The sequence below is a fragment of the Gobio gobio genome (assembly GCF_949357685.1).
Source record: "Gobio gobio genome assembly, contig: scaffold_109, whole genome shotgun sequence".
Taxonomy (NCBI): Eukaryota; Metazoa; Chordata; class Actinopteri; order Cypriniformes; family Gobionidae; genus Gobio; species Gobio gobio.
Window position 1 is genome coordinate 130,953 of NW_027645641.1, and position 24,885 is coordinate 155,837.

Here is a 24,885-nt window from a genome sequence, read left to right on the forward strand (position 1 = left end):
AACATTTTATTTATCAGAACTTAAAAATATATTAATGTTCTTCTGTTCTGCTGTGACAATAAAACAAACAAGTTTATTTTTAAACTGCATTATCATATTTTAGAGAGGCTGAGGGATCATGAATAACTAATGTAAGGGAAATCTGTTTACGTTTTTTTTTCTTCGCATTTCTGTTATTTTATTTATTTATTTATTTTTAATATATATCGGCTGATATATCCGATTTTTAAATCACCAAATATTTGTATCGGTATCGCCCTGAAAATCCTTTATCGGTCGGGCTCTAGTAGAAACAACACAAGCAAAATATTTTTTACAATTTGGCCCTTGTCAAACTCTCAAACCATTTGTCCTGCTTCTAACACATCAACTTAAGGGACAAAGTGTTCACTTGCAGCCTAATATACCCCACCCACTAACAGGAGATGAAGAGACATCAGTGTTATATGAATATATATTATTATTATGTATTGTTACAGTTTTTTAAGCATGTTATACGCGTTTCCATAGTCGGATAAATTACGCTTTAAGAGCGGTCACACCACACCGTAACATTGATTTAAAGAAGTAAATATACATTAATGAGCACATATATTTTTGAAAGAACTAAGTGTTTTTAGCTAAGAATAAACTAAAAAAGTTACACAGTGTAGCTTTAAGAGCGGTCAGATCACACCGTAACATTGATTTCACGAAATGCGAAAATTGAAATAAAACAGAGTATAAGCTTTGCTTGTTATAATGAGAGGATCTGCGAGCGTGTAGACTTGACCAATGACACGTTTACTCCAACCAGCAGGACTGAGGACATTCACAAGACATTCTCCACAAATATCCTTCATTTCTGTAGAGCTGGAGATTTTAATAATGATCAAATGAGTTCAGCTTTGAGAATGAAACCAACCTGTTTGTTCCTCAGTTTCTTCATCTTTCACTCTCAATGTTTCTTCAATCTTCACGTCTTCTCTCTCCTCTTTCTCTGTTTGTTCCTCAGTTTCTTCATCTTTCACTCTCAATGTTTCTTCAATCTTCACGTCTTCTCTCTCCTCTTTCTCTGTTTGTTCCTCAGTTTCTTCATCTTTCACTCTCAATGTTTCTTCAATCTTCACGTCTTCTCTCTCCTCTTTAATAAACGCAATCTTCAGCTCTTCAGTCTCCTCTTTAATAAAGGCCATCTTTATAATAATATTGTGTGACGTGGATCTCAGTCGCTTCTCCAGGAGTTTATCTGTGTTTGTCCTGTTTAAGATGAGAATAATTAACAGAAAGAAAAAGAGTGAGTCTCTATCAGCTCTAGTTTAGTCTCAGTGACACTCAACACTAGCACTACACACTAATAATGAACACTAGAGAGTGTGATAAAGCTCAGTTTCTCCATCATCTCTACTCTCCAGAGACTGAACTCATGTTTATATGATGAACTGAGTCTCTATCAGCTCTAGTTCAGTCTCAGTCACACTCAACACTAGCACTACACACTAATAATGAACACTAGAGAGTGTGATAAAGCTCAGTTTCTCTCATCATCTCTACTCTCCAGAGACTGAACTCATGTTTATATGATGAACTGAGTCTCTATCAGCTCTAGTTCAGTCTCAGTAACACTCAACACTAGCACTACACACTAATAATGAACACTAGAGAGTTTCATACACGTGCTCAGTTTCTACTCGTGAGTTTATTCTGTTACTTTACTCACACAACGCTGATAAATGTTAGATAAAGCAATGCAATGTTACATTTAATAATAAGTAATTCAATCTGCGTTGCTTGTAAAACTTTGAAGATGGTTTCTATAGTTTTAAACACTTTAAACACAAACCTTTCTCCAGCAGAATCGCAACACATGCAGGAGCGCGGCGCAGCCTTATGACGTCACATCACCACACCAAAATAAAAGTCCCGTTCACACACTCCAGTCTACAATCACAGAAGTGCACAAATACAAATAGTACAAGAGATGGCAGAAATTCAGAGTTGAATGTATTGGTGACATACATATTTAAATACATGTTGTTCAATGATGTGCTGAAAATATTAGGAAACTAAAGACTGAGAGACTTTGTCTAAAAGTTAAAACTGTTTTGTTTAGGGGAATTAATTATTTGTATAATATATAAGTACATATAAAGTTCATTTGAGTTTTAAAAATAGCTGAAAATAACCTAATTATGATTGATGATTTTAAGATGTAGACTATAAGATTCTACATCTAAATATATAGATCTATATCTAGATATTCTCACTAATAAATAAATTATTAAATAATAAATATAATATAAAATCTCAATTTTTGAGTGACAGGAAAGAAGACATTGTTGAATAAAGTCATTATTTTAGTTTATTTGTTTGCGCATGAGAAGTATTCTCGTCGCTTCATAACATGAAGGTTGAACCACTCGAGTCACATGGACTATTTTAATGACATTTTTACTACCATTCTGGGAAATTAAACTGTTAATTAAATAGTTGTCTATGGAGAGGTCAGTGAGCTCTCGGATTTCATCAAAAATATCATCATTTGGTTCTGAAGATGAACGAAGGTCTGACGGGTTTAGAACAACACGAGAGAGAGGAATTAATGACAGCATTTACATTTTGGGGTGAACTAACCCTTTGACGTCAGCATTGCTCAAATGAGTAAATGTATAGTCTTTATGATCAGTGTAAAGAAAACCTGATCTTCAATAAGTCTCGGTAGGTTTGTTATTAACTTTAATATCAGTGAACAACATGTTACCTACTGTAGTTAAATTAATTTGTTTATAGAACCACATCTTTGTACTACATTTTATATTTATAAATAGCATCAGCCACAGTATATTGACTGTCAAACATTAACTTTTCAAAACAGAAGAGTGGAGACTAGAGACTGTGGAATATTTATGTTAATGATAAGTTGTAAATGACTACCGGTTTCTGTTTGCCCTAACACAACATTATATTTGGATATAACCAGTTGTGAAACATCAGGCTGGTCCTAAAGGATATGGCCAGTTTTCAGTTGTTATCAAGTTCTTAAAAATAAAAAAAAATGTGGAAAAACATGTACAATCTACTGTTCAAAAGGTCTTTTTCTGAAGAACACAAGGTTCAACAGCAATATTCAATGTAACCATTTAACCTTAGATCATAATGAATCAATATTCGATTTCTAGACGTGGGCGGGAATTATACGCGCCTTTCTGCTGATTGGTCAGCCGAATATCAAATTGTTCCGTCATCAGTTCCTCCTCAGTTCCGCACAGCAGAATAATAGTCCTGCGCTGCTACAGCTGTACGGATTCTTAACGCGTTTATTGCAGCTACATTTAATCTTTTATTCATCAAACAACCAGACTAACAAATGGCTCGACACAGCACGTACCGGGGCAGAGCCTATACAGGGCTTTCTTCTGTGTAGATAGAAATTCACATAGTCCTACACTTCGCATCAGCTGGGCATGGCAGGCTAGGCCTATATGACGGCTGTCCACTCCGGTTGCCCAGTGTTAAAATAATAATAATTAAGATATAAATTAATATAATTAGCTGTAAATTAAATATTTTAAACACTAATACAAAAAGGAAAAAAAGAATGCAATGACTTGGGTATGTTGGGCCTATAACGTTCACACAAGAACTGTCATTCTGACTGACAACTGGAGAACAACAGTTCACACAGTTCCAATAGCCTAAGTTGCGATGAGTTCAATAAACTAAAGCAGATAAACACGCCAACAGTCAAGCGCAGACCAGTAGCCCTATTGAAGTGTTCAGGAAATACACAGCTGTTATAGCTACCTTTTGTTTTTGAGTTTATCTTGTTAATAGTGAGTGTTAATTGATGTCAAGCAAAACGGTGTGTGTTATTTTCTCTGCCAAGTAAACTTCCAAAGCACATCATGTGCGTTCTCTCCGCGCTGTCCTGTGTGTCCCGCAGCTTTCACACAGATTGTGAGAGTTGGCCATCCAAACAAAACAGGCCAAAGAAGTGTATGGGAGATGCGAGGTAGCCTACATTCATTTAAGAAATAAACACTTACAATAGGCTAGCCTATGTCTCTTTTACATGCGCCATAAGTGGATTTTACATTTACAAGGACCCCATAGCCTAATTATAACAATGATTCAGCCCAAAATTAATGTGGGTGGGGCAATGAACACAATATGTTTGTGTGTGTATGTGTGTCTGTGTGCAAATTGCCTCCATCCTATGATTTTTGTATTAATAGCCTGCAACTTTTGTAATCGACCATCGCTATTTGCCAGAAAATAAGTCGCACCTGAGTGTCACACCTGGTCATGTTGAGAGAAACTGCACTTTATTATTAGCCTACATTCAGAATTAGTAATAGGCTACCGGTAAATAAAATAGCTACAACAACACCACAGGCTATGCGCATTCTACTTGCCCAACAGACCAAATGTAACCATTGACCATTGTACAAAAGACCAATTAAATAAAGCAGAATATTTTTAAATGTTTAGCTGTCTGTGTTTTATTTTGATAATAATGTGAGGCGCCGGCACCAAATTAGATTTTTTCTAATTTGGAAATAACTTAGCCTAATACTGACATCATCATAGGCTACAGATGAGTAGGACATCATAACCATCATCGAAACAGTAAAATGTATTTGGGCACATTTAAAATGACTACAAAGTCATGCCTTTGAAAAATAAATAAAACAGGATGCGCTGCGTGCGCCTCGTCTCCTTGAACATCTGGCGCACACCACAAACATGAAACAAAATAGCCTACAGCGAACACGTCTTAAAAGTCAACATTTCGATTATTTGATGTTAAATGCATTATTTAGTCACTTTGGAATAAATCACAGCATGTTTCATGAGAATAAAAAATGAGGGAAAATACGGTATGATATAGCAAATTGGCGGACCCCCTGGCACTTTGCTGGTCTAAAGCCGCTGGTCTACACAGAATAAACTCCTGTATAGGCTCTGACAGGGACGTGTTGTGTCGAGCCATTCGTTAGTCTGGTGCTTTAATGAGAAAGAGATTTAATGCAAGTTGCAATGAAAGCATCAAGAATATGCATTTGCTCGCATTTGCCCATCAATTTTTTTCAAGCGGATGCAAATTTGTAAAATAATCCTATGCAACTCGTGTAATAGGCTAAATTCCAAGTGTTCTGAAGGTAGGCTATCGCTTCTATAGGGTTTGCTGGTGAGAAACAAACCGAAATGGCAAGTGAAAATCTTGTGTTGCAGTCCTGTGTGCGTGTGCAGCAGCTCTCTCCACGCACAAGCACATTCTTTGAGATATCAATTATAATAAATGTTAATAAAAAATGTTTTTAACATCTCTGTTGTTCTCTGGTTTTCAGACAGTTCTTGTGTGAACTTTATAGGCCATACGTCAATGCATTATTCTTTCCTTTTTGTATTAGTGTTTAAAATATTTCATTTACAACTAATTAATTTATATCTTAATCTATTTATTTTTATTAGTGTTTCAAATATTTAATTTACAACTAATTAATTCATATCTTAATTTATTTATTTTTACTGAGCAACCAGGGTAGGTTATGACAGCCGTCATATAGGCCTATCCTGCCATACCCAGCTGATGCGAAGTGTGTGTGCATTTCTATCTACACAGAAGAAAGCCCTGTATAGGCTCTGCCCCAGTATGGGTTGTGTCGAGCCATTTGTTAGTCTGGTTGTTTGAAGAATAAAAGATTAAATGTAGCTGCAATAATCGCGGTAATCCGTACAGCTGTAGCAGCGCAGGACTTTTATTCTGCTGTGAAACTGAGGAAGAACTGATGACGGAACAGTTTGATCTTCGGCCGACCAATCAGCAGAAAGGCACGTATAATTCCCGCCCACATCTAGAAATCGAATATTCAAGCCGTTTATTCATTTTTATACTTCTGAACAAAAAACGAAAAATCAAGCAGAATTTTTGTTTTTCGTTTTGTTTAAAAAAACCAAAAAGGATCCGTTTTTTGTTTTTTAATACCCGTTTCTATAAGGAAAATCAAATGGCCAAAATATACACTGACCAAGGTCCCCCACTAAGTGTCTGGATGAGAGGGGGGCAACACATAAAAAAAATCTGTTTTTTAGGATAGGCAGGAGTTTAACTCTACTGAAAATATTTGTGTTGCATTCATCTTATCAGTCATGGAAATTCTAATCTTCTTCGTCTGCCATATTACACTTTTAGAAAAGTTTATTTTTGTGCCTGTGTAATATCCTTCCATATGCAGCAACACCTCTTCTCTTTCTCTGATGAAGTGTTTACTGGTGTGAGAGCAGGGCAACCTGTCAATCATATGACATCACAGCAATAACAAAGCACAACTATCCAATCAGTTCCAGATGGACAAAATGAAATCCTGTCCCACATTTTTTTTCTTGTTTTTAGTTTGCAAGTGTAACAGAGTTAAAAAGAAAATTAATTCTAAATATATTCATGGTGTTTAATTACATGAAATTAGAGGTTAAAACAAATCAAATGGTGTTTTAGTGCCCCCTAGTGGTTATCGCATTGCAGACATTCAGGATTTTGTCCTTGCGTGCCTACCGTAGTTCAGCAGAAAATGGCTGACACTGCTGTGGTGGTTTATGTCTGCAGTGTTTGCAACCAATTTAATACATTTTAATGTATTCCTCAGAACATTGCTGCGGAGAATAAAAGAACAGACAACCAGAGTTTTGTTTGCGTCGTCCATTAAGTTTGTGACGGTTGTGTGGATGTGTAGAGGCCACGTCAGAGACTACAATCGTTACACAAGAGAGTGATTATAAACTCAACAAATCTGTAAGAGCGGACTTAGTGTGTGTAGATGAGATTTCCTATTCAGTATGATAACGTTTAATGTTCCCATCAACCTCTTTAGTCCCATTTAGCCACTTTGTTATCAACTGCCTTTTTCAAGAAATGTAAAAGCTTTAAAAACCAAAAGGAGGTATCACCAATGTATTTTATTTTATGTCAAAATGACATTTCTTGAGCTTGTGTTAACCACAGGCCTAATTTCAGGCATTTAACCAAAAACCCATTCAAAAACTCCACTGACTTCGGGATGATGGAGCCACAAATGCTAAAATGCTAACTCATTTCCTACTAACATACATCATCCCTTCATCACTCCTCTGTGGGGAAACCAGAGTACCTAGAGTAAAATAAAAAATAAAAACACCTTCTCAACCCATACCATGGAAACTTTACACAGAAAGACCTCCTGGCTCAGCAAGGACTTGAACTGATTCTTCACAGAAAGAGTGTGGTGGTACCAGAGTTCCTGTAGGGGTTCAGCGAAAAATCGGCAGCTGGCAGCAGGAAGTAGCTGACGTCAGCTGCCGCTTATAACCGGAAGTTGGAGGATGCCGCTTTTAGCAAGGCAAATAAATTATCAATTTATATATAAAAATCGCACACCTGACCTGATTTCCTTATATGATTAAAAATATAGTTTTTAATTTATTATTATTATTATTTTAATATTTTAATTATATATTATGAACGACTGGACATCTGGACCGGACATTTAGCAAGCTAGAAAAAGTACAACATAAACATTAAAAAAAATTTATGTGCATATGTATAATCATTCATGGTTCTCTCTGTCAGACTCAAAAGTCAAAACACATGGCTGTCAGTATTATTCGTTCAGTAGATTCACAACCCCCACCCCAAAAAAAGCTCTTTCAGACTGCTATAGTCATATAGTCCTCAATTTCTGGAAGCAGGAAAAGTCACCATGTGTGAACTTAAAAAAGAAGAGACTTCAGTGAACAAAGGGAGATACGAGTCAATGGAAGGATTCGTTCATTTAAGATTCATTGAACACACAGATAAGTTCGTCATGTCCAACAAACACAGAGCAGTTCCAAATAATGCTGCCATCACAGCATACATACAGAAGAGAAATACACCCTAAATAACTGTAAATGAAGATCATAATAGTAATAGAGAAGCATATAATGCATGTAACATAGAGCTTATGCTGCTCTAATAGATTTGCTGCTGAGGTCAAGCATTGTTTACATTTAAATGATCCTAAGCATTCTAGGTGAGTAGCAACTGTAGTTGACATTTGAAATCAACACAACTCTCCCTGAAGCCTTGAAGTCTGATCATACAGCTACAAGCTCTTTACAACTCTTCAGTTTGGAAAGTTTCCACGGTTTGTATAATTTGGGAAGTTTCTCTTCAGTCATCAGCATGGAACTGCGACGCTCAAGAAGAACCAGGGCTCGTCCCACACGCCTGGGGGAATTCTTGGTGGAGGGCGTCTCTTCCATTCAAGACCTTTCACAGTTGGCAGCTGTAATCAAGTTAGATCACAATTACAGCTGCTGCCTCTCAAACAACGGTTTGGAAGAGCGCTACCTAAAGAACGCCGCTGTCCTTCCGGACATCCATCCAGCAGCCTCAGTCTCTTCCGTGGACGTGTGTCAGCAGGAAGAGCCTGTCTCCATCCACGGCTGCAGCGTGCAGGGCTACCAGGATATTTACCGCTCTGTGGTGGAGCCCATGAGGAAGACACGCTCTGGTCGGCACCGTCCCTACAGCCTCGAGCTGGGACTGAAGATCAAGCAGCGGCTGTGGGAGACCCTCAACTGCCCTACGTTGGTGGAGACGGAGCAGCCTGACGGACGCGTCCTGATCACTGAAAGCTTCTCCACACCCAGCAGAAGCTTAGCTCCACGAATCCATGTGGACATCAGTGAAGAGCCCCTGCCCGAGGAACCCCGAAGAAAGAAGCCCAGACACTGAGTCATCGCAGTGTCACATGAGGCTGGAGTATCACACAGCGGGGCCTACGTGTGTAAATATTGTATATAGTTATAGAGTAAGTTAAGTTTATAGTTTGTAGAGTAAGTTAAGTTTTTTATTTTGATATGAATGCTTTTGGTGATTTTGTTGTTATGCAGCTCCTGCTAGGTTGTTCTAAGTGGTTTAAATGCATTGCTACGTGGTTGTCACAATGTTTGGGATGGTGTCGACATGTTTGGCAAGGTTTTCTGAGCGGTTATTAGCACGTTATGGTGCGGTTGCTGGATTTTCGGAGTGGTTTTTCTTGCATTGATATAGGGTTGTTAGGATGTTTTGATTGGTTGGTTGGTTGATGTGCAGTTGTTTTTAAGCAGTTGGGTTAGGGTAGGTTAGGGTCCCTCACACGGTTTGCAGCTTGACGTGCTGTGAGGGCTTGTGTGCATCAGTGATGCTGAGAGCTACGCCAATGGTACTTCACAACTACTGGCAGGGTCACCCATAGTGGACAGGTCTCAGCTGAGATGCCAGACGAAGACAAACCACCTTCTGGACAGGAGAGGATTGGCCTGATGTTCTTGGCAGAAGATTGCCGTCTTCTGACCATAGCAACAACACCAGAATGACCTGTATAGAAGAAACTTTAAATGGATATGTATATATCTTTGATGGAAGTCATCGATGGATCTGTTCGAACAGAACAAGGAAACACAAGATGGTTTAATAGTAAGGGTGTACATCAAGAATGCATTTCTTCTTCAGCACAGTAACAGCATCCAGTCAATCAAATCTGAGGGACGGTAATTATTATATACATTTTTCTATGCTTCTGTCATGCAACAGAAGGAGACAAACAAGGTAAGTAGCAAAAGTACAGTTCTTTATTAGAGCAGAAACCAGAGAAGTGGGAGTGAATCAATGGTGAGTATCACAGCAGTCTGATAGTGTGCAGATGACTGAGTGGAGCTTGGTGGGTTCCTTCAGATGAGGATGGAGAACAGGAATCTAGAGACCTGGAGCACTGAGGAATGAAGCAGAAGACTGATGACAGAAGACAGATGAAGGCGATCTCAGGTAAGTAACAAAGGTAGGTAGAACCGGTAGGTAGTCAGGCTAGCGTTGATAGTAGCCACGAGACTAGACCCTGAAGTAAGATATTGACATGCAGCCACTCTGGACGATGGTGACGTCACGCGCATACCCTCTAGTGAGTGTGATGACGAGGGTAATGGCTTGCAGGTGTGAGCCAGAGAGGATGATGGGAAGTGTAGTGCTGGGGAGACATGATGAATGGAGCAGGTGAGTTGGTGACAGCTTACATGTGTGGTAAACATGAAATTAATCACTTCTGAAATTGTTTCTAAATGTAGGCACATGATCACATAAATAGCCCACCATTGATTAGAGCAGTGAAAATTCTGTAATTACAATAATTACTATTTATAATTGGTGGTAATCTAGTAACTAAAATTCATAAACCAGATCTTAATAAAGCAGGTGCTTTGTAACGTAATTATTATAATAATACACTGATTATCATGAGTAATCAAAACGTCCATGTTAAACATACAAACTATCGTTATCAGTCAATTAAAATATGTAATGAAAGTGTAATTGTAAGATAAATCTAAATCTATATTTAATTTTTTTCCTGTCAAAATGCATTTAATTCCTTCTTAATGAAAACACACAGAATATGTTACAATGTTTTGTTAACATTTACACAAACAAAGACTTACTAAAACTAACATAAAAATAAAATGTACTGAAAAACTAAAACTATAAAACACTAAACTAAAACAATCACGGCATGAAAAACAGCATCAAGCTCAAAACTATAAGAAAATAATAAATAAAATGCTTTTTATTCAAGTTCTCCTTTTTCTGAGTTTCATTTCTATTGTCTGATTGTATTTTAATATATATTTATGTATCAAGACAAAAGGCATTATTATTAAAACGATATTAATGAGAAGTTTTTTTTCCCATCCATATTAGGTCAACATGGTCTAATTTTGTTTTGGTACTTTCATTGCATGGACAAAAACAGTTGAAATATTCTTCAAAATATCTTCTTTTGTGTTCATCAGAAGAAATGAAGTAATATACTGTGGGTCTGGAACAACGTGAGTGTGAGTAAATTATGACTTATTTCCAGTCTAAATCTCCAAAAATTCTTAAATCAAGATGTATTTACTAGATAAGAAAAATACGTTTTGATTGATTTAAGAATGTTTCGATATTTGGACTGGAAACAAGACGAGCACTTTTGCAGTGTTGACCTCCAACCCATTTTTAGGGGTGAGACTTAATAGAGTGTAAAAGAAGAGTAAACTTGTTTGTTTGTGTGTGTCATACATTTACATTTATGCATTTAGTAGATGATTTTATCCAAAGCAACTTACAATAGATGGACATAAGCAATTTGTCACAGAGCCAAGAATAAAAATACATTTTCATGATTTATTTTTTGACCTTTTACCTTAACTCTTTTTCCTTCGTCAAATCAAAATACAAATAATGTGGTTCAGATAATATAATCTTCACACAATGATGACACAAGTGTCAGGGCTGTGTCACCAAACAAGATTAAACCAGCCCGAAGTGACAGAACCCTGACACTTGTGTGCTTCTTATATGTTTTAAGCATTTGCTGCTGATGGAAGAGAAATAAATCACTTATGTAAAGTAAAGGTTCCAAAAGGGGGCTTTTGCAGTGATGCCATAGAAGAAACATTTTTGGTTCCTCAAAGAACCTTTCCGTGAAAAGTTCTTAAAATAACTGTGTGAGGAACTAAGAATTTAAGCTTTTTTAAGCATAAATAACCATTGCAAATGTTGGGTGTTTAAGGTTCTTGAGGGAACCACAGATGCCAATAAAAAACCTTTATTGTTAAGAGTATAAGCTCATTGGAAATATGTGTCTCTACCTGCATTTTTGCAAAACTACAAAAATGTTTGCCATGTTTTTTTCAAACATTAACCTTTTAGTGCCACAATATGTGCAACAACCAACAGAACAAAAAGGTGTTTTCACTTGTTCACCTTTTTTGGACAAAACTGAATGCACTTTTTAGCCTGACGTCGTCATACTCAATTCTAGTCTGATACTGCCTCGTTCACTGCATGAAAAGTGTGATTTTCGACCCCGTAAACGCCTGTATACTCCCGGAAATCTCCCTAATTTTCGGCAGTTTTCGACAATTTAGAGGCAGCGAACGTCGTGTTCGTCTGTGCCACAAATTGTCGTAAACGAACCATGACGTAGGGGGAGAGCCCCCCCCCCCCCCCCCCCCGCTGAGAGAGCCCGCGGAGGTGCGACGCCTCTAATTTGCATATGAATAGCAGCGAAACCAGAGAGTCAACGGCCAGACTTGAATTTACTCACTCAGTATTGGCTGAAGCCACTACATTTAAAAAAGAAAAATCCCTCGTGATTGGTTGGCAGATCACTGCAAACCCATCATTATTGGTCCCCCTGGCTCATTATAAATGTAAACCCCAATAATAATAATAAATATATAATTTATTGTCACAGGTTCAGGGTGTGACATCGGCTCTTCCTGTTGTTTGTCCTGTCCTGTCATTTTTCTGCAGCTCGTGATTGGATTATCAGTTTGATCACGGGCTGATCTCCCGCACCTGTCGCTCGTTCCCTTTACCCTTTATATGCCCAGCTGTGTCTACCTCTGTTGTCAGTTGATCACTTCATGTCGCGTGAATGTTACGTGTCTGCTCTGCATTTCTGCTCTGTGTCTTACCTGTTTGGTTTTGTGCCCAGGACCCATAGACGAGGAGTTTTTCAGCAAGCCGTATTCCCTTGCTGGGCTCGGTCTCGTCTTCTGCTGGTTCTATCTGTCCCCCGTTCTCTCGGTGGTCTCTCCAGCCTGTGTGTCTGCTGTAGAGTGCGCAGATACAGTGGGAGCCACCAAACAGTTCCGTAGACTGTCACCTCCTCACTTTGTTTGATTGTTCACACTGTTTATTCCCCGAATAAACCACTTCCTTGTTCACTGCACTTTGAGTCCTCCTTTAATCCACAGCCCTGACAGAATCAACTGACCAAGATGGACTCAGCGGGCGAACTAGAGTTGCGACATGCTATTGCTCAACAGGGCATTTTGCTTGGAAGGCAGCAGGAGGAGTTGTCCGCTTCTCATCATGCCCTGACGGAGATGTCAGGCCAGCTAGCCGAAATTACCCAGCGACTGGAACAGTTAATGCCACATCCTGCCGTGGTTCCCACACCGAGTCAACCTGACACTGAGAGAGTGAACAGCCGCCAGTCTGAACCTCGTCTGAATCCTCCAGCTCCATATTCCGGTGAGCCCAACTCATGTCGTTCGTTCCTTTCACAATGCTCGCTAACTTTTTCACTTCAGCCGTCCTGCTTCACGACAGAGAGGTCTAAGGTGGCCTTCGTGATCATGCACCTGACTGGGCTTGCGAGAGAGTGGGGAACGGCTATGTGGGACAATGAGCATGAATGCTGCGGTACATTCGAGGACTTCTCAGCGGAGCTGCGCAAGGTGTTTGACCGTTCGGCACTGGGCACCGAGGCGGCACGTGCATTGTCGCTATTACAGCAGGGTGCCCGATCCGTGTCAGAATACTCGATTGAGTTCCGTACCCTCGCGGCATCCTGTGGTTGGAACGCAAAGGCTCAGTGGGACCATTTTCTCCATGGCTTAGCTGAGCACATAAAGGATGAGATTTACTCACTGGAGTTACCCCCTTCCCTTGACGGTCTGGTGGACCTCGCTATCCGGGTGGATAACCGGATTTCCCTTCGTTCCCAGCATCGAGGGGCGGGGCTCCCTCACAGATCTGCCAGCAATGCACAGAGCACGGGGAGGGCTACATCACAGCATCGCCTCACCAACAACTTGTGCCTCTACTGCGGAGAGGCAGGGCACATGGCGGCGGTTTGTCCCTTAAAGGGGCGACGCGCATCCTTCAGAGGACGACGCACGGTGAGCGTTACGAACACGCTACTGCCATCTGGTGGTCGTTCCACACTCCCGGCTTTACTGCAGTTCGGGGGAGCGGCTCATCGGGTGTCAGCTTTAATTGATTCTGGGGCAGAGGGTGATTTCATGGATATTAGACTGGCTGAGCACTTGGGCATTTCTAGCTCTCGTTTGGCTGAGCCGATTTCGGCCAGTACACTTTGTGGCACACCCCTCACAAGAATTACTCACTCCACAAGACTTGTTGGCCTCACCATCTCTGGGAATCATTCGGAGGAGATTTGCTTCCTATTAATTCATTCTCCCTCTGCTCCAGTGGTTTTGGGGCACACATGGTTGACTAAGCATAACCCTCACATTGACTGGGCTCAAAGTTCTATATTGGCGTGGAGCCCATTCTGTTCGTCTCAGTGTTTGGTGTCTGCTTCTTCCCCCTTAATGTCTGTTTCTGCGTTACAGGAAGAACCGGTGAGCCTGGCGGATGTACCAGAGGCTTACCATGACTTAAGGGCGGTGTTCAGTAAGTCCCGAGCTTTATCTCTCCCTCCGCACCGCCCGTACGACTGTGCGATTGAGTTATTACCTGGCACTTCTCCACCTAAGGGGCGTCTTTATTCGCTCTCCGGTCCTGAGAGGGAGGCCATGGAGAGATACATCAGCGATTCTCTCTTGGCCGGTATTATACGTCCTTCTTCCTCTCCGGCCGGGGCGGGGTTCTTCTTCGTGGGGAAGAAGGATGGTTCTTTGCGTCCCTGCATAGATTATCGAGGGCTGAATGACATCACGGTAAAGAATAGCCACCCTTTGCCGTTGATGTCCTCAGCGTTCGAACTCTTGCAGGGAGCAACCATCTTTACGAAGTTGGACCTACGCAATGCTTACCACCTGGTTCGGATTAGGCAGGGGGACGAATGGAAGACCGCTTTTAATACCCCGACAGGTCACTTTGAATATTTGGTCATGCCCTTTGGACTCTCAAACTCCCCAGCGGTCTTCCAGGCACTCGTCAACGACGTGCTCAGAGACATGGTCGACCGGTTTGTATTTGTTTACCTCGACGACATCCTGATCTTCTCCCAGAACGAGCGCGACCATGTCCAGCATGTCAGGCGGGTGTTACAGCGACTACTTGAGAATCGTTTGTTCGCTAAGGTGGAGAAGTGCGAGTTTCACGCACGGTCGGTTCCGTGCCTGGGTTTCGTTCTGTCGCCTGAGGGCATCCGAATGGATCCTGGGAAGGTAAAAGCGGTTGCTGATTGGCCTACCCCAGATAGTCGTAAGGCGGTCCAGCGATTTCTGGGGTTCGCCAATTTTTACCGCCGATTCATTCGGAACTTAAGCCAGGTCGCCCTACCACTGACGAATCTCACCTCCACACGAATTCGTTTCTGTTGGTCAACGCAGGCTCAGGAGGCGTTTGAGAAACTTAAGAGTCGCTTCGTTTCGGCTCCCATTCTTACCAACCCAGACCCGTCTCGTCAATTCATTGTGGAGGTGGATGCATCAGAGGTGGGAGTGGGAGCGATTTTGGTCACCTTTGGACGACAGAATACACCCGTGCGCGTTCTTTTCTCATCGTCTCACTCCTTCGGAACGGAATTACGACATTGGGAATAGGGAGTTACTGGCTGTAAAGTTGGCATTGGAGGAGTGGCGTCATTGGTTAGAGGGCGCGGGTCTCCATTCTTAGTTTGGACCGATCACAAGAATTTAGAATATATTAGGTCCGCAAAGAGGCTAAATTCTCGGCAGGCTCGCTGGGCACTATTCTTCGGCCGGTTTGATTTTAACATCTCATATCGCCCCGGAAGTAAGAACGGTAAGCCCGATGCGCTCTCACGGATTTTTGAGGTTGAGGCTAGTCCCACTTCCCCGGTGACCATCGTGGCCCCCAGCCAGGTGGTCGCGGCGGTTACTTGGGGAGTGGAGTCCAGGGTCCATGAGGCGTTACGCGACGTCACTATTCCTGTGGGGTGCCCAGTGGGTCTGCTGTTCGTGCCGGAGTCGGTCCGAACTGCCGTTCTTCAGTGGGGTCACTCATCCGGTCTAGCTTGCCACCCGGGAGCGGCTCGAACAGGTGCGTTGATCAGGCAGCGTTTCTGGTGGCCTTCGCTGGCGCAGGATACTCGGGAGTTCGTATCTGCTTGTCCGGCGTGTGCGGTGGGTAAGGGCTCTAATCGACCCTCGGCAGGGCTACTCCGACCGTTGTCAATCCCTTCGAGACCCTGGTCACACATAGCCATGGACTTTGTCACGGGTCTACCCCCATCCAGTGGCAATACCGTGGTGCTTACGGTGGTGGACAGGTTCTCGAAGGCGGTTCATTTTATTTCCCTCCCCAAACTACCTTCAGCGAGGGAGACAGCGGCCATTGTCTTAGACCACGTTTTTCGCATTCATGGCCTCCCGGTTGACGTGGTTTCTGACAGGGGTCCCCAATTTGTGTCGAAGTTCTGTCGACAGCTGGGGGCGACGGCGAGCCTATCCTCCGGTTATCACCCGCAGACGAACGGTCAGGCGGAGCGAGCAAACCAGGACTTAGAGAGAGTCCTGCGCTGTGTGGCGTCGGCAGAGCCGTCGACTTGGAGTTCCAGGTTAACCATGGTCGAGTACGCCCATAACTCACTCCCGGTCTCGTCTACGGGGTTATCACCCTTCCAGTGCTGTTTAGGCTACCAGCCCCCATTATTTCCCTCCCAAGAGGCCGACGCCATTGTTCCATCCGCGCATTCGTTTATTCAGAGGTGCCTTCGTACGTGGAGGCTCGCCAGAGAAGCCCTTTCCCGGACTGGCGAAAGGAACAAGGTGTCGGCGGACCGTCACCGTTCTAAGCCCCCACTTTACGTGTGTGGTCAAAAGGTTTGGTTGTCAGCCCAGGACATTCCCCTCAAACTACCCGCACGTAAACTGGGACCCAAATTCATTGGACCGTACATTATAACTAAGGTGCTTAACTCGGTGACGGTTCGACTCAAATTACCCCCCCAATTTAAGAGAATTCACCCGGTGTTTCATGTTTCCAAGGTCAAGCCCGTTATTCGCTCCCCACTTCAGCCCCAGACCTCTGCCCCGCCGCCCCCCAGACTCATCGAGGGGTTGCTTGCCTACACGGTACGGCGACTCCTGGATGTGAGGCGGAGGGGCAGAGGTCATCAATATCTGGTAGACTGGGAGGGTTATGGTCCAGAGGAGAGATGCTGGATTCCGGCTCGGGACGTGCTGGACCGCGCTCTTATTGACCAATTCCATCGGCGTCAGGGTGAGTCCTCTGGGGACGCCAGGAGGCGTCCCTGAGGGGGGGGGGGTTCTGTCACAGGTTGAGGGTGTGACATCGGCTCTTCCTGTTGTTTGTCCTGTCCTGTCATTTTTCTGCAGCTCGTGATTGGATTATCAGTTTGATCACGGGCTGATCTCCCGCACCTGTCGCTCGTTCCCTTTACCCTTTATATGCCCAGCTGTGTCTACCTCTGTTGTCAGTTGATCACTTCATGTCGCGTGAATGTTACGTGTCTGCTCTGCATTTCTGCTCTGTGTCTTACCTGTTTGGTTTTGTGCCCAGGACCCATAGACGAGGAGTTTTTCAGCAAGCCGTATTCCCTTGCTGGGCTCGGTCTCGTCTTCTGCTGGGTCTATCTGTCCCCCGTTCTCTCGGTGGTCTCTCCAGCCTGTGTGTCTGCTGTAGAGTGCGCAGATACAGTGGGAGCCACCAAACAGTTCCGTAGACTGTCACCTCCTCACTTTGTTTGATTGTTCACACTGTTTATTCCCCGAATAAACCACTTCCTTGTTCACTGCACTTTGAGTCCTCCTTTAATCCACAGCCCTGACATTTATGTTGTAATAATTTGTTTTATATTAATGTTATTGTGCTATGAAGTATTCTTACCATCAAGGAATATATGGGAAAATTATACGGACCGTGCTGTTCATTCAAAGAAAGGGCTTCATTTATAAAACACAGCTGTTTATTCAAAGAAAGAGCTTTATTGTTAAACACACAACTATGTACAGTGCAGCAGAAATGTCTCGTAATGTAATGTAAAGTTCGGCGTGCTCCAGGCTGCGAGAGCGCGGTGGCCGCACAATCCATCCAGACACCCCGTCAACAAAGCTGTCTTCCTCGTCAGATATGAGTTCAATGGTCGCGGACTTCCAAATGTCCACCTCACCCAGCACACTCTCGCTTCCAGCAACTGTAATACAATCCATAAAGACAATAAGCAACCTGAAAAATACTCACATTGACAAAAAACTGATCTAATATAATAAATCTTACCCTTTTTCTTCTTGATCGACTCCGAGCTAAACTTCGCAGTTTCCGCCTGCTATGTAAGTTCAGGTTGTTTGTATCTGAAGCTGCGGCGTGTCGATTCATAATACGTCTTACAGGCAGCTGGAAAACAATTACATGAGACTGGTATTAATAAAAACAGTCACGGTAAAATTAAACAAGGAATGAGAAACACATTAGAAGTTACTTACACACAATTTCGTCGTGATCAGCGGTTAAATCTGGACTCGCGGAAATCGCTCCACGCAGATAAGAGCTCACGGCTTCATTATGAGGCGAGGTTAGTCTGTGAAAACAAAATGTGCAGTTTTAAGCTCGGATCTATTAACGCATCCATTTCCTTATACAGCTGAATAAAAGCATATTCTTTAAATCGTAACGTACTGTAGCGACTATGAGTCAGATAAAATAATAACTCAACGGGGAACTGAATTAAAATGAAAGACTCGAATGACACTATGTAGTATAAATAATTCAGAATTAATGTTAACCCCTTAACTTATTCGTCCGCCGATATGTAAGAACTTAAAGGGGGCTCTGTTAAAGGGAAACATGTATATTTAGCTCAAATGAATGAATTTAATGAATTCATAGGGAATTTTGAGAGTCTATTTTACAGCCGAGCAAATGACTCTTCTAGCGTTCATTTGAACGGGCCGTAAATATCAACTCTGCAGCGGATATTAATATCCGAACAATAGTGAAACACTATTTAACAGCCAGGTAACTTAGATCGGCAGTTCAAGACATTAAATTGATAAGCACATAACACAAGAACAGTTATCTTTGAATACAAACGGAACTTTATTGATTAATCTAACACATCAAACTAATATCTAACATAAACACACACACTCGCACATTCACACGTTGCAGAAAGGAAGAAGGTGAGGAAAGAAGTTCTAAGAGAGAGAAATTATGAAATCCTAAGCAATCTATGCATTTATGAAACATGACCTGAAGAAACCATTGATCAGTAATTTAACCTCCTATCGTTTCTTAGGCAGGGTAATTACATTTGATCTAATGCACCAGTTCAGCTTGGAATCAAAAAGGCGTTACTTGCGTTTGTGTTTCGCGTGTAGTCTGACAAAGGGGGGTTCCCTTTTCTTGGCTGTACAGGGATTTTCCCGGATCTTTGATTCGCTGAAGGTCTGGTCGACGTCTGGGGAAGCCAGTCACGTGGCGTGTTGGCGGCTGGATGGAAGTCTTGTGGGCGTTGTTTGAAGTTGGAGCGCGCTGTTAGAAACTCGTTGTTGAGAGACTTTTGCGGTGAAAGACTTAACCCGAGACTTAACGGAAATAAAATAAACTTTAAGTAAAAGAAAGGAAAGTGAGAGAAAAGCAGATGGCCTGAATGAAATCGTTGTTAACCCATTTTCTCTGAAGTTGGTCTGTCACGATCGTCAGATCGTCTCCTGGGAGCTCCGTTTAGAACTCTCTCTGGTCATACTGCTAGGCCTGAGCTCATCTCTGAACTGCGAACAGGCCGCGAACCAGCTCGAACCGAACTGGAACCGAACTTGAGCTGAACTCTGCACTGCTTCTGGTCTGAACTGTGCAGAACTGTAGACAGTAGACAGCAGACAGAACTGAACTTTTCGTTCGTGTTCTGAGACTAAACTCAAACATTTGCCCATCCCCTGGATGGGTTCTGGCCAATTAGGCTTCAGGGGTGACTGTGTCTCCACCCCTCCCACAAAATTGGGTTATCTATAGAATTTAGTTTCCTGCTCTTAAGCAGAGAGTAAATTTAGACCTAATTTCTTACTATAAGGACATGATCCATTCTATAAAGATTTCATTCAGCTCATCTGTTGGATTATACCCATACGAACACACCGGTATCAAAAACAATGCTTTTTCATCCACTCATTCAATAGTTACATAATTGCATGAATTGTGAGTAATATACATGCCTAATAGTCTAACTAACGTGTATTAGTTGTAAACACACTAACAAGTTATGTCGAAGGCTATTTGAATGAAAGTCCAATAATCAGTTATTTGATGTACTCCATAAGCTAACAGTTTCTGTGAGCTTACTCTGAGTTTTAGCTGTCACGTGGAGTTCATTTGCTGGTCATGCAAAGACAGAGGTCTGGTTGTTTCTTTGTCTTGTGACAACCACGAGCCTTTTGTCCTCTTTTAACTGAGTTTGGTGGCGAGTCCATAGGAAGTCAGAACTAGTAGCTCAGGGGCAGAATCAAGCCCCAATCTCCCTCGTGATGATGATGACTTCCTGGAGCTGAATTGTGCTTTGTTGAAAAGGATGTTAATTTGATCGAATCATTGGAAGATTAACTCATCTATATGTCTGCGTCCATAATTGCTACAGTTACATTACCCATGCTCTGGTTCATAGCGCCTGCAGTTTGCCTCGAGTTGTGAAGACGAAGACAGCCTCCTGAAAATGAGTCCAAAAAGTTTGTCGCGTCCATGCAGAGTTGAACACGGCGTCCTTTCATTGTTGATCGCGAAAAAGGAAAGCAGCAAAAACATAGGAAATGTACAAAAAAAATAAAAGTTTAAAGCTCGTCTTCTACACGTCATGGCCATGACCTCGACCTTGCACGTCATTGGACTAGGGCTCTACTATGGAACGCGCCCGGGGCCAAATCTCTTTATACGAAACGCATGACTTATGACTGTTTTTTACGGTCTATGGTTTCAACACGCACTGTTTTCCGCGTCAACGCAGAAATTTTTTACGTGTTTCTTTTGTATGTGTAGAGACGCACATTCTGGTCGTGTAACAGGCATACACGCACAGTCGACGCACAGTTTTAACATGTTAAGAAGACACATTTGAACGTGTTTCTTAACGCGCACATTCTGTACATGTCGAAGTGTAATATATATATATTTTTAAAGCAGACTTACCTTTAGATGTAGCCTAGGCTACATACATATTAATATAAGATATTAATTAATTGCTTAACTGACTACTGTGCTAGAGTAAAGTAGCCTAATGTTACAATGTATATTAAGTAAATGCTTAATATTATACAATTATTATAATTTATCTATATAGGTTATTGTTTGTTTTTTAAAGTTAGGCTATATATAATTTCTAAAAGTATATATAGGCTAATTTACACAGCACATATTTATAACTGAAAACACACACACACACACACACAACTTTATTCACTTTCACATAATAATGTTTTTGTAATTTGGTGTTTAGTTTGTTGTATAGTTTGTTTATACTGTTCTGTCTCTGTTTTGTTTCCAGGAACATCTGATGAGTGCTATAATAAAATTACTTCATTATATTTAAAATATGTTTTGATATTCATTTTATTTACATTATTAATATTTTATTTACCCATAAACGTGTCTTTAGGAAGCCATAAGTTATAGAGACAAGAATAACGTTTGCCATTTAAATGCCACATTCATTTACTGAGGACCCATACAGCCAATGATCATGTGTGAAAACACTTATACATAAATTGATCACTTAGAAATCAAAACAGGTTTGAGAAAGAAAGAATATGCATTTAACAAAATATATTGTTTCATAGCAGCTTCAGTAACAAGTTCAAAACAAATTCTGCTGTAAACCGGCTCTAACAAGCCAATATAGTGTCAATATTCAGCTCAAGTGACTTCAGTGTTGATTCAGTTCAGTTGATTTCAGTTCAACTGTAAATTCCTCAGTTGTGCATATTTGTGTGTAGTTAGATATATGCAAAAACAACATTTTTGGAAGAGTTAAAATAGTTTTGCACAAAGTGTTGCTTTTGCAAGCGATGTCTGATGTTTTGCATGTTGTGTGTTTTGTGTGTAGAGTTACAAGAAATGGAGCCATATTTTCAGAAATTGTGTGTAAGCAATTAGATAAAACTGTAAATGAATCCAGTTTATTTTAGTTCAGGACTCATAGTCCAGGTGTTAGTAATCTGTGCTTAATCTTTGTTCCAGGCAACAATTTTTTAACTCGCGATTTACTAGATTAAGGCCTACTCTTGGCATAATTTAAACCCTGTCCAGGAAACCACCTCTTGAAAATCTGCATTGATAATTCATAAAATGTGGTGTGAGCTCAATTTAAATGACAATTACAGAAAAACACAATCTGACTTAACTATAAACACACAAACTTGTACTTTTCACATTTATGATTAATAGCCATTTAAAAAATCATTCACAGTTCAGGGTGGAAAAATTAATGTTGGTATGTAAACTGTATGCTTTACTTGATTTATTTGTGTGCTTTGGTTCATTGTCTTGTTGCATCACATAACCTCTCTAAAGGTTGAAGACATGAACTGCTGTCCTGTATTTTTTTATTTTTTTTACATAACATTGGTTATTGCTACTGACATACAGAGTAATTCATCTACACTGTGAGCCCGGACAAGTTGAATCTACTTAAAAAATTGGAGCAAACTGGTTGCCCTAAAAATGTAGTAATGTGAACTAAAACGAGTACATTTAACTTAAATTTAAGTTAACATTTTAACTTAAACTTTAAACTTGTTTTAGTTTAATAAATTCAGAACCTAGATAAAACTCCCCCTGCTGCTACTCTGATTTGCATTTGTGTAGCTCACAGCATGTTCATTTACATGATAAAGCCTCCTCTAGAATTAAGGGGAGGGGGGGTCATGGGGGGACAACTGCCAAGCAAGGCCCACGTCAATTTCCGACAATTTACGGCAGTTTTCGGTGTTGCCTGCAAATTGCCGTGCACAGTCGTAAACCTGAAGTTCCACGGCAATCTACAGTGCCACATACTGACGAAAATCCCACTTTTCATGCAGTGACAACTAACAGCAAACACGACATTGACATGAATACAGTAAGAGCTTTGTGCAGCACAACAGCGTCATTCATTATAACGGCAGTTTGGGCAAGTGTGCAGATACAATCACGTGTGATTGACAGATCCGAACATTATAAAGAGAGTGTTCTTTGATCACTTTCTGTAGTTTAATCATTGAAATAACAGATTTGTTTCATGCTACTAACAGAAACGATGTGAAGTTGATCGTTTAGTCACTGGCTTGATTCACTGATGTATTATGCTTAGGGCATCAAGACGGCCAGCGGCGGGACTGACAGTATTAAACGATTTAGAAAGAAAGTCTGTGTGAACTTGAATGATTAGCTACACATCAGAAATCACTGATTAGATTAGATTAGATTCAAGTTTATTGTCATTACACATGTACAAGTACAATGCAACGAAATGAGTTTGGAGCAAGCCTCCGAGCCGCAGCTATTTAAAGCGCCGCCACAGCTGATCACAGATCAGGCATTAGTGAACACTGTTACTCACTGTTTGTGGCGGTGCTGTCAAATCCATATGGTAAAAGTCTGTTTGTAAAGCCTGTGCTGACATAAACTGAATCCATTTTCTCCAAATTCTCTGGGCGGGCAAAGCAGAGGAAGGGGAGGTTACCTTTCCCCTTATGACGACATACAGGGAAGATTCCGGCTCGTCTGAGCTCAAAGGCAGAGAAAGACACCCAGAACTCGATTTACACCCATCAACATTTCTAGCCACGTGGGGACCATATACAGGCTAGGGGAACTCATATTAATGTTTAAAAACCTCACAAAATGAAAATTTCATGCCATGTGACCTTTCATTTCCCAATTTTAACTTGCATAAATGTATTTTTCAACCATTCTCTCAAGAAGAGGAATCAGTCTGTCATAAACACTTGCCTCATTCTTGAATGAAACAGCTGTTTAAATGAATGACTTGATGACCTGCTGATTAAGATGCTCACGTGCCGCCACCTACTGGCGGTTGAACTTCAAATGTAAAAGTATAATTTCCCCCCAACATTTCTTATTTTAATCTTCAAAAAATAGTTAAATAATATTATAACTTTATTTAATGCAGTTGTAATTGTTCAGTGTAAATTGTTTACTTTGATGGTAACAGCCCTATAGTGTCTTATTATTCTAATTTAATTTATTGATCAAATGTTAAGATTAAAGCATACATTTAATAATATTAGGGAAAAATGCCCTTTATAAAGGTAAAACAAATGCCCTTGGGGTAAATATGCAGATTTATATGCTAAAGCTGACAACTGATGAGAATATTGCTTCAGAATAATTATATTTACACCACACACACACACACACACACACACACACACACACACACACACACACACACACACACACACACACACACACACACACACACACACACACACACACACACACACACACACACACACACACACACAAAACAATCTGGACAAGCACACGACAAGGCTTAATGACGGGCCCTGTATTTTGTATTTATATTCTCTCTTTTACTGGTTATATTATTCCTTTATTTGATACTGTCACAAAGGAGAGAGCACTGAAACTTTACTTTATAAAGTTTTAAATATGGATATTTTTCTTACACAAACACATCGATTTGCTTCAGAAGGCCTTTATTAAGGAGCCGTGTTGAGCACGTTATTTGACAGACAGATGCATTTTTATTCACTTCAAAAACAGAGAAAAAATTACTGCTATTATAATGCTTGGATTAGCCAGGACTTTTTTATATAATTTGTCTGAAAGAAGAATGTCATATACAGGATGACTTGAGGGTAAAATCATTGGCTAATTTTCATTTTTGGGTGAACTATCCCTTTAAGAAACTCAAAAATGAAGTGGCTGAATTGTGTTATTGCTTTAATTTTTTTATTCTTAATGTGAACAGTACTATTAACTTACTATTGTGTTCTTAAATGTATTTCACTAATACATTCAACTCTTAATTGTGTCATATTTTTATTTTATTTTTTTCTATGCACTTGTGTGATTTTAGTCTCAGCAGAGTGTAATCGGGACTTTTATTTTGGTGGTGGTGTGACGTCATAAAGCCGCGCCGCGCTCCTGCATCTGTCGTGATTCTGCTGAAGAAA

The 24,885-nt window shown here is 41.0% G+C and overlaps 1 protein-coding gene across 1 annotated transcript in view; it reads right to left on the minus strand.

Annotated features, from left to right (window-relative positions):
* Window positions 1–1,890, minus strand: part of LOC307122453 (uncharacterized protein) — a 102,092-nt gene extending 100,202 nt beyond the window's left edge. Inside the window, exons 1-2 of the mRNA XM_079846434.1 lie at window positions 1,823–1,890; window positions 905–1,239 (exon numbers count right to left, since the gene is read on the minus strand). Of these exons, the coding sequence (XP_079702560.1) occupies window positions 905–1,239; window positions 1,823–1,848 (361 nt within the window). The 5' untranslated portion in view covers window positions 1,849–1,890. The remainder of the gene's footprint in view (window positions 1–904; window positions 1,240–1,822) is intronic.
* Between the last annotated feature and the right edge of the window lie 22,995 nt (window positions 1,891–24,885).